At 37.0% G+C, this 14930-nt stretch overlaps 2 protein-coding genes and 1 pseudogene across 10 annotated transcripts in view; 2 read left to right on the top strand and 1 right to left on the bottom strand.

Moving 5' to 3' along the window:
• The window catches only part of LOC126753250 (uncharacterized), a 40520-nt gene that overhangs the window by 24550 nt on the left and 1040 nt on the right, over positions 1–14930 (top strand). For all 9 annotated transcript variants that reach the window (XM_050464517.1, XM_050464540.1, XM_050464583.1 and 6 more), the window contains 4 exons: positions 10744–11010; positions 11069–11239; positions 11445–11586; positions 14775–14930. In XM_050464517.1, the coding sequence (XP_050320474.1) occupies positions 10744–11010; positions 11069–11239; positions 11445–11586; positions 14775–14930 (736 nt within the window). The remainder of the gene's footprint in view (positions 1–10743; positions 11011–11068; positions 11240–11444; positions 11587–14774) is intronic.
• LOC126751840 (small nucleolar RNA U3) lies at positions 2935–3116 on the top strand (annotated as a pseudogene).
• LOC126753354 (mitochondrial import receptor subunit TOM40 homolog 2) lies at positions 4571–5838 on the bottom strand. The gene is made up of 3 exons (XM_050464738.1): positions 5390–5838; positions 4769–5319; positions 4571–4705 (listed from the first exon to the last, which is right to left on the bottom strand). The coding sequence occupies exons 1-3, from the start codon at positions 5669–5671 to the stop codon at positions 4585–4587; spliced, it is 954 nt and encodes a 317-aa protein (XP_050320695.1). The 5' UTR covers positions 5672–5838; the 3' UTR covers positions 4571–4584.

The raw sequence follows: 14930 nt of genomic DNA, 5'->3' as shown, positions 1-14930 counted from the left end.
TCTATAGCACGGACTGACGGACGCCAATTCTGCTCTGTATATCTAAGTTCCCTTGCACTTAAAAAGCGAGGGCAATAAAATAATACATGCTCAGAGTCTTCAAAGCACTCTGAACACGTCGGACAATTCGGACTAATGTCGTGCTGGAATCTGTACAGGTAGCTTCTAAAGCACCCATGCCCACTTAGTATTTGGGTTAGGTGGAAATCCAGGTCCCCATGTCGTCTATCGATCCAAGAATGGATGTCCGGTATCAGTCTGTAGGTCCACCGTCCTTTGAGTGAGATTTTCCACCGCTGCTGCCATATCGTTAAGCTTTTCATCCTCTCTTCTCTTTTGGCTCCTATAGATGGCTCTGGTAATTTGTACACTCGCTCGTATTCGTCACCCTGGATGTCAATGGGCATCATACTGGCTATCACTTCAGCAGCATCGCTTGAAATTGTTCGGAAAGCACTGATAACTCTTAGTGCCGACAGCCTGTGCACTGTGTTTATTTGTCTGGCATATGCTTTGATGCCTAGCGCCTGGATCCATATTGGAGCCGCATATAACATAACCGATCTCATTACCTTTGCGAGTAATAAACGTCGGTTGGAACGCACGCAGCCTTTATTTGCCATCATTCTAGATAAGGCATTCAGGATTTTATTCGCTTTACTTGCAGTGTATTCTAGGTGATCCTTAAATTTGAGCCTTGAGTCTACTATTACTCCCAGATATTTTAGGTGAGGCTGTGAATGAATCTCGCACTCTGTAATTATTGAGACATATTCTTTCTTCCACTTATCTTGTACTTATGAGCAAGACTTATGTCTTTTGCTCAGCCAGTTCTAAACTCATTGATGAAAATCATTGGCGCAATCAATGCATGGTTAAAATTGATGATTTGTTGTCTGTAGCGACAAGTATTAACAGTTTCATCAGGTTTTAGAAGCTCGATCTGTTTTTGCAGTCGATGTTGATACTTTTCCCGAATTTACCCATGCCATTCTCCATTTAGAATTCTTAAAATAAATACAGCAATTTTCTTCAAATGGAAATCAAAAAATAATGCTTTCGGCAAATCATCACTTTTCGGCACAAAATTTTACTATTAAAACACAATTAAAAATATTAGATGTTGCTTGTTCAATGATGTTATTGAATATGTGACCATGTTTCACAGACATCACCGGACATTCCAAGTGCATGCCCTTAAATCGTAATCTTTAATACATTCGCAGGATCTTCATCAAAAGGGGGTCTTTCACCTGGGGCTGATTTCTTCTTTTCATTGGGAATGGTTTTTACGTAGCGGATCCCAAACCCAGCTCACAACACTAGGAAGGAATGTTTCGCCTTCTTCCTTTAGCTTGCCTTCAAACGGATGTTTTTTGGCTACCCAGAGGATCCTTGGTCTAAGATTGGAAGTCGTTTCTGGCTCCCAAGTGAATGGCACTCAGTGAACTTTCCTCACTTGCGTGAACTTCTACACATGGCTCCATCCTCCTATGAGACTAAATACTTTTTCCATCATTCACATCACACATATGTATAGTTACTTACTTCATTCAGACTGTATACCTACCTTACTTAAACTTTCATATAATTTGATTAATCCTTAAAATGAGCTAACTGTATTAGCTTTTCAACTAGCCACAAGCTATCAATCTATAGCTTAGCTTCGCTTTAAATATCACCTAATTAGCTCCATCTAGTCATTTAATTACGCAGTCAAATGGACAACTATTGATTAGCTAAAGTTCTGATGTGCCATAAAGTTCTTGGTTCTTGCACGGGCTATACCTAAACAAATATAAACACACAAATAGACTTGTATACTTAAATCGACACTTTAGCTCAGCGGTATGAGATCATGTGTCAATAATTTGTTAACACTGTAAACAATTCATTAAGTATGCCCGATACACACATGGGCAACGGCAACCAGCCGCTCAACTTTAATTGGAATAATATTAGTGTGAGCGTCGTCATACTGTCTCGTGCTGAGTTGTTTTAAACACCTACCGTGTACGAGTATACGTAAAATTTGAATGTATAGAGTTGCCATTTGTAAAGGTTTCGCTCTCCTGCATTATTAGAAAGAGCAACCCATTTTTTTTTCTTTTAAAACAAATGTGAGTATGTTGATTGAATGATGGGTATATGAGTCATACATCTTTCCTAAGTCATGTATAGCATACAGTTCCCGAGACTTCTTGATATTGAGATTGCTAAATATTTCCGCTCTTTTGAATATTCATTAATTTTTTATGGTAGTTTCGATAGGCAAAGGAGGAACTGTCATAACGAAGACCAAAAAATATCCATAAAATCATTTACTATAATAACTCAAAAGCTAGATGCCCAATTTTATGGTTATAAACGTCATTTGGCAACCAGAAAAAAAAACAATTACATTATGTTCACTTTTTTGAAGTTATATCTACTTCTTATACGAGTTCGGAAAAGGTTGCGATAGATTCAGGTTGCGCAACCTTGCTCAATATGAATATACGCAAACTTGTCTGCGTAAACAATTGGCGATCGCTTGTTCGTTTCTTTCGCCACAGCTCGGCTTTTCTACCAACAACACAATGTTGCCATGCTTATGCTGTTATTGTTTTTGTAGAACAATGTTTCAATTTTTGGTTGGTGACATATTCATTTTAAAATAAATTCTGTTGGGATTCGAACCTACGTGCTCGTCGTCACTTTTGAAGCGCTTACCACCAACACCACCATTGACACTTGAATTGCGTTGTCCTAATTATGGTTTGGTTTTGCATGAAAGAAATATACAATGGATCGCCGATTGTTACCTCTTTCCTTGCTGCTGCTGCGCATATGTATGTTTGTATGCTTGTTCATTATTGAAGTTATACTCCTTTTTCATTCCTTTGTCTTTCATTTCTGCGAATTCTCAACTATTTTATGTGCCCTTTTATTGAAATGCCCTGCGTTGGTCTTAATTTACATTTTTCGGAAATCGACCCGCGATGACGAGGTATATCGTTTTATCTGACAGCGTGAGGTTTAAGAAGTTCATTTCTAATTTTGTCTTGTGGCATATTAGAAATGATGTTTCTTCGAAAATCGTTCGCTTACAACGGATAAAACGACTTCTGAGTGGTGATTTTAATGAATGAATTCCTTTTGGGTGAAATGCTCTGCGTTGGCCGTTGAAAAGTTAAGATTATACTTCTCAGGATCATTCATTTCTTCAAAGAAATTAATGACCTTTAGAAATATGCATATTTGCATTATTTCGTTGTCATTTCCATATTCGTAGCAATGGAATTTCTATGGCATAAGTAAAGTAATGGCCGCCGATTGTCACCCCTTGTCGCTGTACCAGCTTCGCCTACAAACATATGTAAATATGTATGTATGTATACGTATGATCGTGAATACATATCGACGCAGATTTTTGCGAGAAGCACCAGAAAGTTGTGCAATTTATGATTTTTAGCTTTTGCCATCGTCGCGAAAAGACGACTTGTTGGCAAAGGCATGCCTGGGGAGATAATAAATTATAATAAATTTATAAAATGTGAATTTAAGTTTTCTAGTTTTCTTTCATACAAAATGATATGCATTTCTTGGAATATCACTACCACGCACCTTTTTTTTACCGCAAAGTAGTTTTAAACTACTTTTGGACCTGAACGGTGTTATTGCCAGTACAGCCTTCATCAGAAAGATGAGGTTTCTTATGGTTGTAGGAAAACTCTTTTAACGTCATACAGATTATCTAGAAACTAAAGAAAAAAAGGTACTAACATAGGGTCTCTACTTACTTTTTCCACAACGTTCATAACTGATCCGCTCGGTTCTTTTCAACCTGCTTGTAACATTAGAAGTTTCTTCATCTATAAAAAGATCAAGTTGGACATATACTTATATAGAAAGATGATAACTATTTCTATCTATATAGAGTGACTCTATTCGACTCTTCCACAAATCCTTTATTGATTGTTGACTTTATCAATGTAAAATATGAGTCTCGACACTACACTTCTGAGCGGAAGAACTCGCCTTTAGGTGAAAAACTTTCTTTATGGCCCCTACCAGCATAATACATCATATTTGAATGCTGTGATATTGAAGAGCAAAGAGCACTAACTACTATAAACTCAAATCTTAACTAGACCTCCCAACAGCAACAGAGGCAAACTGTATTCAGTCAGCTTTTACCATAGTCGTGATACTCTGGTATCTGTTACCAAAAGGAACACTCGGAGAGGGCTTAACGGAGAATTTTACCGAGCAAACCGTAATTTTGACGCCTTCCGTAACATCAAATATATTACTGATATCTTGAAAACTTGAATGTTAACAAGTTGGATAACACCCCTGTGAGGTTATAATTCATTATCTAAAGGGTGATACGCCTCGTCCCAACGAATATTTGCTACAGAGGTTTTAAGCGTACGATGATACGTAGTTCTACCAATATAGTTATTGTAAGATCGTCATCCACTTGCGTAATAATTACACTAACCAAATATTAAACAATTGTCTTGAATTTTAATCGATTTTCAAAGGAATCAATATTAAAATATAATTGATTTAAAAATACCACAGACACTGTTCGTCTCATTAGTCTCCGCGCCTTTGCCCACTGGGATCCAAAACAAATTTAAGACCAAATGCCAAGCGATTGTTTAATAAACTAATCAATGCACTCAAACCCATGCCGCACGGAATATGTGGAAGTGAACTAAAACAAAGAAATATATACGAGATTAGAATGGTTACGGCCCCTGTAAGAAACTAGCGCTACCGGTAATACTGAAAGCCCACGGAGAGGTCAGAGTTTACCATGCTGCGCACAACAGAATCCTCAAAATCCCATTGATAGCAAATTGTGGCGATAGTTTTCTGTGTCTTGCGATGCCAGGCGAACATGGTTGCCATCTGTATGCGTTGGTGTATACGCTGCCAATAGCTGATATCAAGACCCTGTCGCGATGCGGATGCCGCTATTTGGTAATTATGCTTACTATATCGTGCAGCGAGTGCCGCTTCGGTTATCAGTGAACGCGGATCGGTCCATTCGAGCAGCAACTCCCCACCGAGCGCCCACGAGTTAGTGATCGAACGCATTAGAGATACGGTACTGCGACCCCTCTGCGAATGGGCATTATACAAGTTCCAGGTGAGTGTCGTCGATGGACGCATGAGCTCGATGGTTGTTTGAGTTTCTAACGGCAAATCTTCGGCAGCTCGTTGCATGGCTGCTTCCAGTCGTAAAGCGTGGTGCGGGAAAAAAATGATACTGACATTGGAAGCCAGTGTTGTTGGATTGATGTCTGCCATGATGGTGGGCGTTTGCTTTTGAAGTTGAAAAAAATGTATTTATTAGTTTTATCTTAACGGTATTTTTTTGCTAAAAACAACATACTAAAAAATCATCATATAGTCGTAGAGAATAATTGCCGCCAAAACGAAATCCCGAAGGACGAGTGTGACTCCACAACCAATTGCACGTGATAATTTTGTTGGCCGCAAGTCGATGGGCGTAGTCCAATTCGATGCCATCGTAATATTTCGGATTAATACGTTGTGCAAATAGATGGAGATCGTGTATATTGCCGGGGTTCTTTTTCTCGGTAGAACCAGGGTAGAGCTGGAAGCATGCTGGAAATTGTTGGGTGCACTTCCGTGGACAAAAATCGCACGTCATGAATGTGAGGAGTTGGAACAATTAACAAATACGCCTTTTAATATCGATTTATTTTTTGCAAAAGTTGAAAATTAATACGAAATATAAAATATATATGTATATATATACACTCGTTATGGTGAAACGTTATACCAGCGTCACCGAACGTTTGTAGTTTCCCAGAAAGAAAACTGAGAAACAGAAATTTTAATTAATAAAATTCTGACTGTTTTGTGTTTGAAAACATTGACTGAAAATGTCATGTAGAAAGTGATCAAAAGAAGGTGAAATAAGTGGTGAATTTGAAAAATACAGAACACTCGAAAAATATTTGACCGTGGTGAAATAATAATTACTGAAAAAGGGTTTGCAATCCAACACAAATAAATAAATAATATTTTAGAAATTGTCGTGAGATAGATTCAAATACATATAAGTACTGGTAAAAATAAATTCCTTAATTTTTTCATTAAATTGGAGGTTTTCTTAGCATAGGTAAAGGGATCTGACTTAAGACAAGAGCACATCGTTTTGTACGATACTAGTTGCCATTTTGAAAATGATTTCATAACAGAATAGCTCTTGCTAACAGATCGGACTGAGTGGGCAATTGAGAAGTAATGTCCTCTCTCGACGAACAAAGATCAATCTTTACAAGTCACTCATCAGCCCAGTCCTACTATATGATGCAGAGGCGTAGATGATGACATCATCTGACAAGTCGGCATTACGCGTTTTCGAGAGGAAGGGAACGTTGAATACCGCAGTCGATGAAATGATGAGATGTCCGAGATATACGATTCTTTGACATTTCGTTCCGGCTATATAGCTCCAAATGTTTAACAAACAGAATGCAGTCTTCATAATCTATCTCAAGTAGGATAGAGAAACAATACCACTATGCTAAAGAGTTTTTTTGGAGTGAGCAAACAAGAGTAAAAACATTTCAACCAAACCAAAATAGAGTTTCAAAAGCCTCGCATTAGCTCGCGAAATAATACGATTATATATATATATATAAAGAAGCCTATTGAAATATCATTTAATTTTAATATTAAGAAGTATCTGCTTTTTTCTTTAAAGTCAATTGCAACAAATTTGTTTTTTAGTAGAAAGTTGCCTACAAAGGATACATCCTTGAGCATATGGTATCTTGTATAGGTATACAATATACATACTTATATAAATATCATTCGAAAGGATGCAGGCCCTCTAACTTGGAAAATATTCCACCTCTTACCAGTAAATGATAGCAAAGAGAGAGGTCTCCTCTACACATGAAATCGAAACTTGACTTAACACTAAGAAATTTGGAATACGAGAAACGGCTGGGACACTTCTCTGGATTATGTCTAAAGCCAGATGAGTTCTACTGAACGCAAGCATATTATAATAAAGAAAATTTAGAATTCTCAATGTCAATTCTCTCTTAAGACTTTGTTGTTGTGGGCCTCATGTTGCCATCTACTACCAAAAAATGTGATGAGTTTCGATTGACTGCGTAGGCATAACAATACTCTAATGAACGAGCAACCAATGGGAAAAGTTTATTAACATACATACATATATGTATATATCTACAAATGTCTATGAACATACTAACATAAAATCAGTTGCACTGCTTTGTGGTCGACAAACCGCCAAACCACAGGAAATGGAAATATTTTGTTGGCATTCGTTTGTATGTTTGATTGATGCTTTTGGTATGTGGCCTTTCATACCCGGCAGGGATAAAACATACGCCAGAAATCTCACTAATTATCCTCCACCGTCCTGGACTCACAGATTGATACCGGACATCCATTCGTGGATATACAGACGACGTGGGGTGGTACCTTTACGGTAGAAAATTTGACGACTCTCATGTGTCAATCTCTGCGGAAGCCTCAATTGTGCCAAAACTGAGACAAATAGAGCAGACTAAGCGTCCATCAGTTTAGCGGATTGAAGTTCCGAACTGCTTGAAAAAAACAAAAAAAATTGGCTGCAGCCCCATCTGCCAATATTCATATGAAAAACTGTAGTAGACTTGACTTTGCTCGTATGACCTGTATAAGATTAGGGTTATGGCTTCAAATTCGCGGTAAAATATAATCTTTCATTTTCCTAGTGGGTAGGCCATTAAATATATGTGAATGTTGTTGTAAATATGTTACTACACGCACACACATAAGTATGTATGTATAAAATATTTACATTTGGAAAAAATATTTGGCTAGCAAATCAATATGAGTATATTTACATACATGCATTTATAGGTATATTTACACATTTGACTTTCCTCCGCCGGAAAATAAAAACAATTGCGGAATCTGAATGAGAGGAAATGCGGCAATCTGTTCTTTTGTGTAACTGTTTTTTGTTTTCTGTTTCTAAATTGGCTACAAATTGTGGCAAGTAAATAACCATAATGCGGATCTCAAGAGAAAAAGACAAAAAGAAATTCTGCCGAACTCGTAAATAGCTTATAATAACAGCTGTTTTCATGTTTCACTAATTTAGATAGATTTAGATGTATTTTCTAGTATTTCCGATCGATATTTATTTATTTGTGTTATATTAATTATGTACATATAGAGATTATACTTAAGAGATTAAATTAAAACATGAAAACAGTTACTTTGGCTGCCTCGAAGCTATAATACCCTTCACAAAAACAAAAGATTCCACAAAAGAATTGAGTTTTGATCGATCAGTTTGTATAACAGCCATAAGCTATAATGTTCTGACCCGAAAATATTCATCGGAAATTATACCTCTGAAAATAGACCATTCCGAATTTCGTGAAAACATCTTGTCCAACAAATACCCGTAAGCCTTCCATACAAGATCTTGATTTTGATATTTTAGTTTCCATATTAGCTATATACGATATCGGCGGTTCCGACAAATAATTATTTATTATTATAATAAATTATTATAATATTATAATACGAGGGCTGCTATATATATTCTGGCCTAGGGCAACACGAAGTGTTGCCAGGTGCAATCTGACATTTCCATTGGAAAGTTTGACATCTTTTAGCATAACATCACTCAGAACGTTTTGTCATTTAATTGTGAATTGTTTTGTTTACAGGGAATTAAAAAATTCATCTCGGCCAAAAAATGGAATTAACTCGTGAACATTTTCGTGCGATCATTTTTCACAACTTTCGATGTGGATTATCACGACAAGAGTGCATCGATGAACTAAAATCTTTGTATGGCTATGATGCACCATCCTATAGCACTGTGAAAAACTGGTACAACGAATTCAAACAGCCGTTGTGTCAGAAAACATCGATGCCGTACGTGAACTGATAATGCAAGACCGTCATGTAACATACCTTCAGATAGAGGCATGCCTATGCATTTCTCCCACCAGCATATATTCGATATTGCATGAACACCTGGCCGTAAGAAAGGTTTGTTCTCGTTGGATCCGCACAATTTGACCATCGCTATATGCTGAAAAATACGATCACGGTGCTTCAAAAGACGTTTATATGATCGTCACAGGAGACGAATCATGGATCTATGCGTATGAGCCCGAAACAAAACAGCAATCGACAAAAAAAAAATAAAAAAAAACATTTTCGTTGATAAATATGCCTATTTACATTATTAGGCCAGAAATATATATATTATTATATAATAATAATAATATAATTATATTAACTTATTATTATAATCAGCCATTTGAGGATAAATGCACGTATGCGAATGTTGAGCGACTAATTCGCGTCTGTATGTTATTTAGGGTTTTCACAAGTCTCATAAAGTTATAAGTTATAACGATTCGAAAACAGCATTGAGAATTGTAAATGTGTAAACTCATTTTTGTATGAAATCCAACAACAATTTTTTTTAAACAGGTGTAAATATTTATAATTTTACGATTTTACGATGCTTTACGACGGGTTGTGAGTACCCCAATTGTATTTTTATAAGGTTTACGACGTTTCTTTTCGGGTGCTATAAACTTTCTAGAAAGTTCTGCTTAGTGTCTAACCATATATGTATATTATCTGAAGCTATAACATTTCCATCCCAACCCAAAATCGCTGCGCCACCTTGGCGTCCAAGAATGAATCAAACCAGTTTTCGATGTTCCGATGTGAATCGGGTTCCAGTGAGGGTGTTCTGCAGTGACCGGAAGAGATGGTAGTCATAAGTTCTATAAAGCGGATGATGCAAAACTTTCCAGCAGCTGTTTTCCAAATACGTAGGTTTTAATCACTTTTAGAACATGAAGCTGCGTGTTGTCATGATTTGTTGGGTTGAAGGTAGCATTCCCCATTAATGGTTTTATTCGGTTTTAGGAACTCAAAATACATTAAGCCTTCTTGATCTCACCAAATACGGAGCATTACTCTGGTGTCTTGATTATTCCTTTTTACCGTTGATTGGGGTGGTTGGCCAGGTTTCACGTACGATGTTTTGCGTTTTAGGTTATCGTACTGGATTTGTTGTTCATAACCAGTCACAATCCGCTACAAAAACGACTGCTTTTTGTAGCGTTCAAACAGCATTTCAAACTCTGCTATATTCTATATTCCATCTGTGAAACTCACTTTGTAAATGAATCAATAAGAGAAAATTACTTTTTTTTTTGAAAATTATTTTCAAAACTTAATCAACTGTGGCCGGTAAGTGGACATCATTCGTTGGAATCGTAGATTTCGTCTGGCTCTTCAAATAGTAAGGAAATATGTGGTATCTTAGTACCATCAAAAATACATGTATGCTTTTCGTAAGTTTCATTCTTCGACCTCTGAAGTACATACTATATTATTCTTAAAAGAATATTAGTAATACCCATAAAAAACATTTAGCGTTGTTTTCTAATTCCAAAATATAAAAGGCAACCCACATACCTACAACCTCAGTTGAGACTAGTTGCAGTGTATTAAGCCTCTTATAATTTAAGCTTTCCCTGATTTTTTACTGAAAAAAGAAGTTAAAAAATGCTGGTGTTGATAAGATATTAAATTATGTTATATAAAAATCACTTTAAAGACGCCACTTATCTCAAAAATATAAAACTTCTATATATAGTGATGTAAGAAATAAATAAAATATATTAAACCTAAAAAAATATTATATTGCAGATGCCGTTATATGTTTTATGGTAGTTCTCGCATTAACCTCCATTATTTGGAGCGTTACCATACATATAATTTCCGGTGATTTTTATCATGGCATTCTCGGCGCCAAACTGGCATTCCGTGAGCGAGATTTTCGACAAATGGATGAGCATTCCAAAGAGATTTTCTACCACGACTTGGACAAATTGATAAATGAAACATACACCGAAATTGATGTGGATGATCAGGTTGAGGATGGCGAAACCACGCTGACGCCTTTGGAATCTAATGGTAATACAAAAACTTATGGTCTTTGTCACAGGTTACTAATTTAGAGAAACTAATTTAGCCACCACCAAGCAACCCAAGGTGCGTAAAACCTATCACATTTTTCAATTGGTACGACCCGACAAAGAGGAAAATAAATCCGAAGAGGACGTGGTGTCGGAGGAGGTCAGCACTACGGCGCTGCCAGCTGTGAAATTCAATATGACGCATGATCGCCAGTTTTTGGCAACAAGTACGTACGAGTAGTGAAAGAATTTCGAAAAATTTGCTAATTTCAAATATTTACTTTCGAGGAGTCCATGTGTAGTTTAATGTAGATATCTGGTATTGAGCAGACTTGTTTACATTACTTGCAAATTTACTTACATCGCAAATATTGTTCTAAATTTTACCTCCTTCTTTTATTTTTTTGTCTAATTGTGATTATTGCTTTGCAGTGATGCTGGACGTACACAAAACACGCTGGCGCCAAAGCGCCGCCGTTCAATTCATTTATAGTTTTCCATTTTTGTCGGAAATCTTTGCGATAATATGGACTGCAATGTGTTTAATATTTCAATCGGGCGTGCAAAAATATTGGTGAGTAAACAATAATATTGCTTTTTAGACAGTGATACTGAACTTGATAGTGTAGCATCATCCGACGTGAATTTTAACAGACTCTGCGGCCTCTTTATCGATACCTCCTCCAGTGTATCATACCGTGGGAGCCTCAGATGCTTGCAGCGTAGTCGAGTGCCAATAGGAATTTTGAGCACTTCCGACCTAACTTTTGCACCCAGATAGAGGTTTTGTTTTTCTTCACCATGCTCTTCTCGAGATGGTCGTATAGGCAATGCATGCGTTTCTCAATGTTGATCCCGTTATCGGATGTTGACTGAATTTAAGTCCATTAAATCGATGATTGAGGCAATCCCGTATTCAATCCTTCAGTCCGCAATAAATAATTTTTTCTAGCACGATTCGTGCGCCACTCTGTATAAACGCTATAGCTGTGTATATTGATTGCACAAGCACCATTTTACAGGTTGTTTTTTCAACAAATTCATGAGACTTTCGAGGCGCCGTAGGGTTGATCATTAAGTGGTAAACATTTAAAAATAACCAACTAATAGGAGAGTAACTTCAGAAAAAAATCTAGCTGGCGTTACTAATCTGAAGCTGAAGTCCTAATTTTGCAAATTTTGGTAAGATAATATTTTACTACGTTCTCCAATTTGATGAAGCAGAGTTTTCATAAAATCCATCAGCCGATTTTACACAACATTTGGTGGTAACTAATAAAACCTAACCAGCATATACATATAAGTTCTGATAGGTCTGGACTGAAACAACGATTTTGATGATGTTACGGCATCTTTCTCTATCCATCTAAAGAAATCGGTTTTTGTGCGCCAAGCCTTTCACTTGACTCCAAATCGGATAGGTCCTTTTTATTCAAGTAAAGTTAATGGCTGCAGTTTTATATAATATAATTTTAAAAAAGTGAAGGAAGCTTAAAAATCGTCAGGTAAGTGTTAGAGAGATGGCAAGAGAGCTCCACATCTATCGATAGTTCGTTCGAATGATTTTGGTGTGGATATTTTGGCTGTGAAACGCGTTCTTGCTCGACTTGTAAATAGGTTCCTTTGGACATATTTGATCGTGCGAATTCCGAGCCCACATTCATGTAGAGCATGTCGATGAGACATAGGTTTATGAGTTTGACTTGCTAACAAGTCCACAATCATTAAAATGGAGGGATAAAAACGAGCCGAAACCATAAAAAAACACGCCAAAGCCACTCGAGAATCAAGGTGATGCTGCTTTTTTTCGTAATTCGGGGTTTGGTGCATTATGAATTTGTTTCGGAGGAACATACGGTCAATAACGAGGAGCCAAAACTGCAATGAATACCATCAATCAACCAGCGTATTCACCAGATTTAGCTCCGTGTGAACCCGTTTTCAGTGAATCGAAGAGATAAACCAAAATTCGCTGAAGGAGCTGATGGCCATCCCAAAGAATGTTTATAAAAAGTGTTTCGAGGACTCGACGGATGGTTGGCATAAGTCCTGTCTTACATAATTTAAATTTGACAAGCTTGTACCCGAGATTTAGCATGAATAATTATCCAAGGCAACGGTTTAATGTTCGAAGAAATTGTTCAGTTCGCATCACTATAGCATAACACCATAAAGCGGTGCAGTTATCATATTTTCTTGTCCTTCTTTAGATTAAACTTATATTTTTTATATGCCGATGTTGTTTAACTCAATTCCAATTTCGAATATCGGTGACTATTTCAGAACTTCTACCTCTATAATTAGTACCTCGAAACTTTTACTTTTTTAGAAAATCGATCATGTAATAATGGGTTGTCAAAAAAGTCTTGCGGTATTTTTATACTCTCGCAACAATGTTGCTAAGGAGAGTATTATAGTTTTGTTCACATAACGGTTGTTTGTAAGTCCTAAAACTAAAAGAGTCAGATATAGGGTTATATATACCAAAGTGATCAGGGTGACGAGTAGAGTCAAAATCCGGATGTCTGTCTGTTCGTCCGTCCGTCCGTGCAAGCTGTAACTTGAGTAAAAATTGAGATATCATGATGAAACTTGGTACACGTATTCCTTGGCTCCATAAGAAGGTTAAGTTCGAAGATGGGCAAAATCGGCCCACTGCCACGCCCACAAAATGGCGGAAACCGAAAACCTATAAAGTGTCATAACTAAGCCATAAATAAAGATATTAAAGTGAAATTTGGCACAAAGGATCGCATTAGGGAGGGGCATATTTGGACGCAATTTTTTTGGAAAAGTGGGCGTGGCCCCGCCCCCTACTAAGTTTTTTGTACATATCTCGGAAACTACTATAGATTTGTCAACCAAACTCTATAGAGTCGTTTTCTTCAGGCATTTCCATATACAGTTCAAAAATGGAATAAATCGGATAATAACCACGCCCACCTCCCATACAAAGGTTATGTTGAAAATCACTAAAAGTGCGTTAACCGACTAACAAAACGTCAGAAACACTAAATTTTACGGAAGAAATTGCAGAAGGAAGCTGCACCCAGGCTTTTTTTTAAAAATTGAAAATGGGCGTGGCCTCGCCCACTTATGGACCAAAAACCATATCTCAGGAACTACTACACCGATTTCAATGAAATTCGGTATATAATATTTTCTTAACACCCTGATGACACGTACGAAATATGGGTGAAATCGGTTCACAACCACGCCTTCTTCCCATATAACGCTATTTTGAATTCCATCTAATGCCTTTTCTGTATAATACGAGTATATACATTAGGAACCAATGATGATAGCGGAATAAAACTTTACACAAATACGGTATTTGAAAAATATGTAAATGACGGATAATGAAATCTCGATTATCAATTTATCATGCGAGAGTATAAAATGTTCGGTGACACCCGAACTTAGCCCTTCCTTACTTGTTATTGAATTTTTTTTTTATTGAAATTGAAATGAATTTTTGATGACTCATGCCCAGCTCTTGACTGATGCTACGGCTGCTACTATGCCGGTCTCTTTCGACCAATACAGCTATAACTCACGAATGACTTAAAAGAAGCGACAATCAATTAAACACGTGTTAGCGCGTGAAATGAGCTTTCCAAAAAGGTATAGCATGACCCGCTGCGATGAATAAAACTAGAACTACGCGCTTTCAGCGCCAATTAGCGAAAATACCGCAAGACTTTTTTGACAACCTAATACAATTACAAAATCTGTTTCACAAAATACCATATTTCTTAACAGGGGACTTCCGAAACCGTGGCGTATTGTCATACCCTCCATACTGGTATTCTCCCTCATGACGCTGGGTACGCTGATCTACACAATTTTGGCCAGCACCTATTTAAAGAATCTCTGCAATGGACTGCGTGAAAATTTGACAAAGCCCGAAGCGATTAC

The sequence above is a fragment of the Bactrocera neohumeralis genome, chromosome 2, assembly GCF_024586455.1.
Source record: "Bactrocera neohumeralis isolate Rockhampton chromosome 2, APGP_CSIRO_Bneo_wtdbg2-racon-allhic-juicebox.fasta_v2, whole genome shotgun sequence".
Lineage (NCBI taxonomy): Eukaryota > Metazoa > Arthropoda > Insecta > Diptera > Tephritidae > Bactrocera > Bactrocera neohumeralis.
This window is presented reverse-complemented; position numbering and strand designations above follow the sequence as displayed.

Bases quoted from the DNA above. Each gene is read 5' to 3' on its own strand.
- LOC126753354 (XM_050464738.1), bottom strand. From the start codon at position 5,671: ATGACGTGCGATTTTTGTCCACGGAAGTGCACCCAACAATTTCCAGCA. The intron at 5,320-5,389 runs GTATGTTGTTTT...CAACTTCAAAAG, and splicing joins GACTATATGATGATTTTTTA to CAAACGCCCACCATCATGGC. The intron at 4,706-4,768 runs GTAGCGCTAGTT...TCTTTGTTTTAG, and splicing joins GTGGGCTTTCAGTATTACCG to TTCACTTCCACATATTCCGT.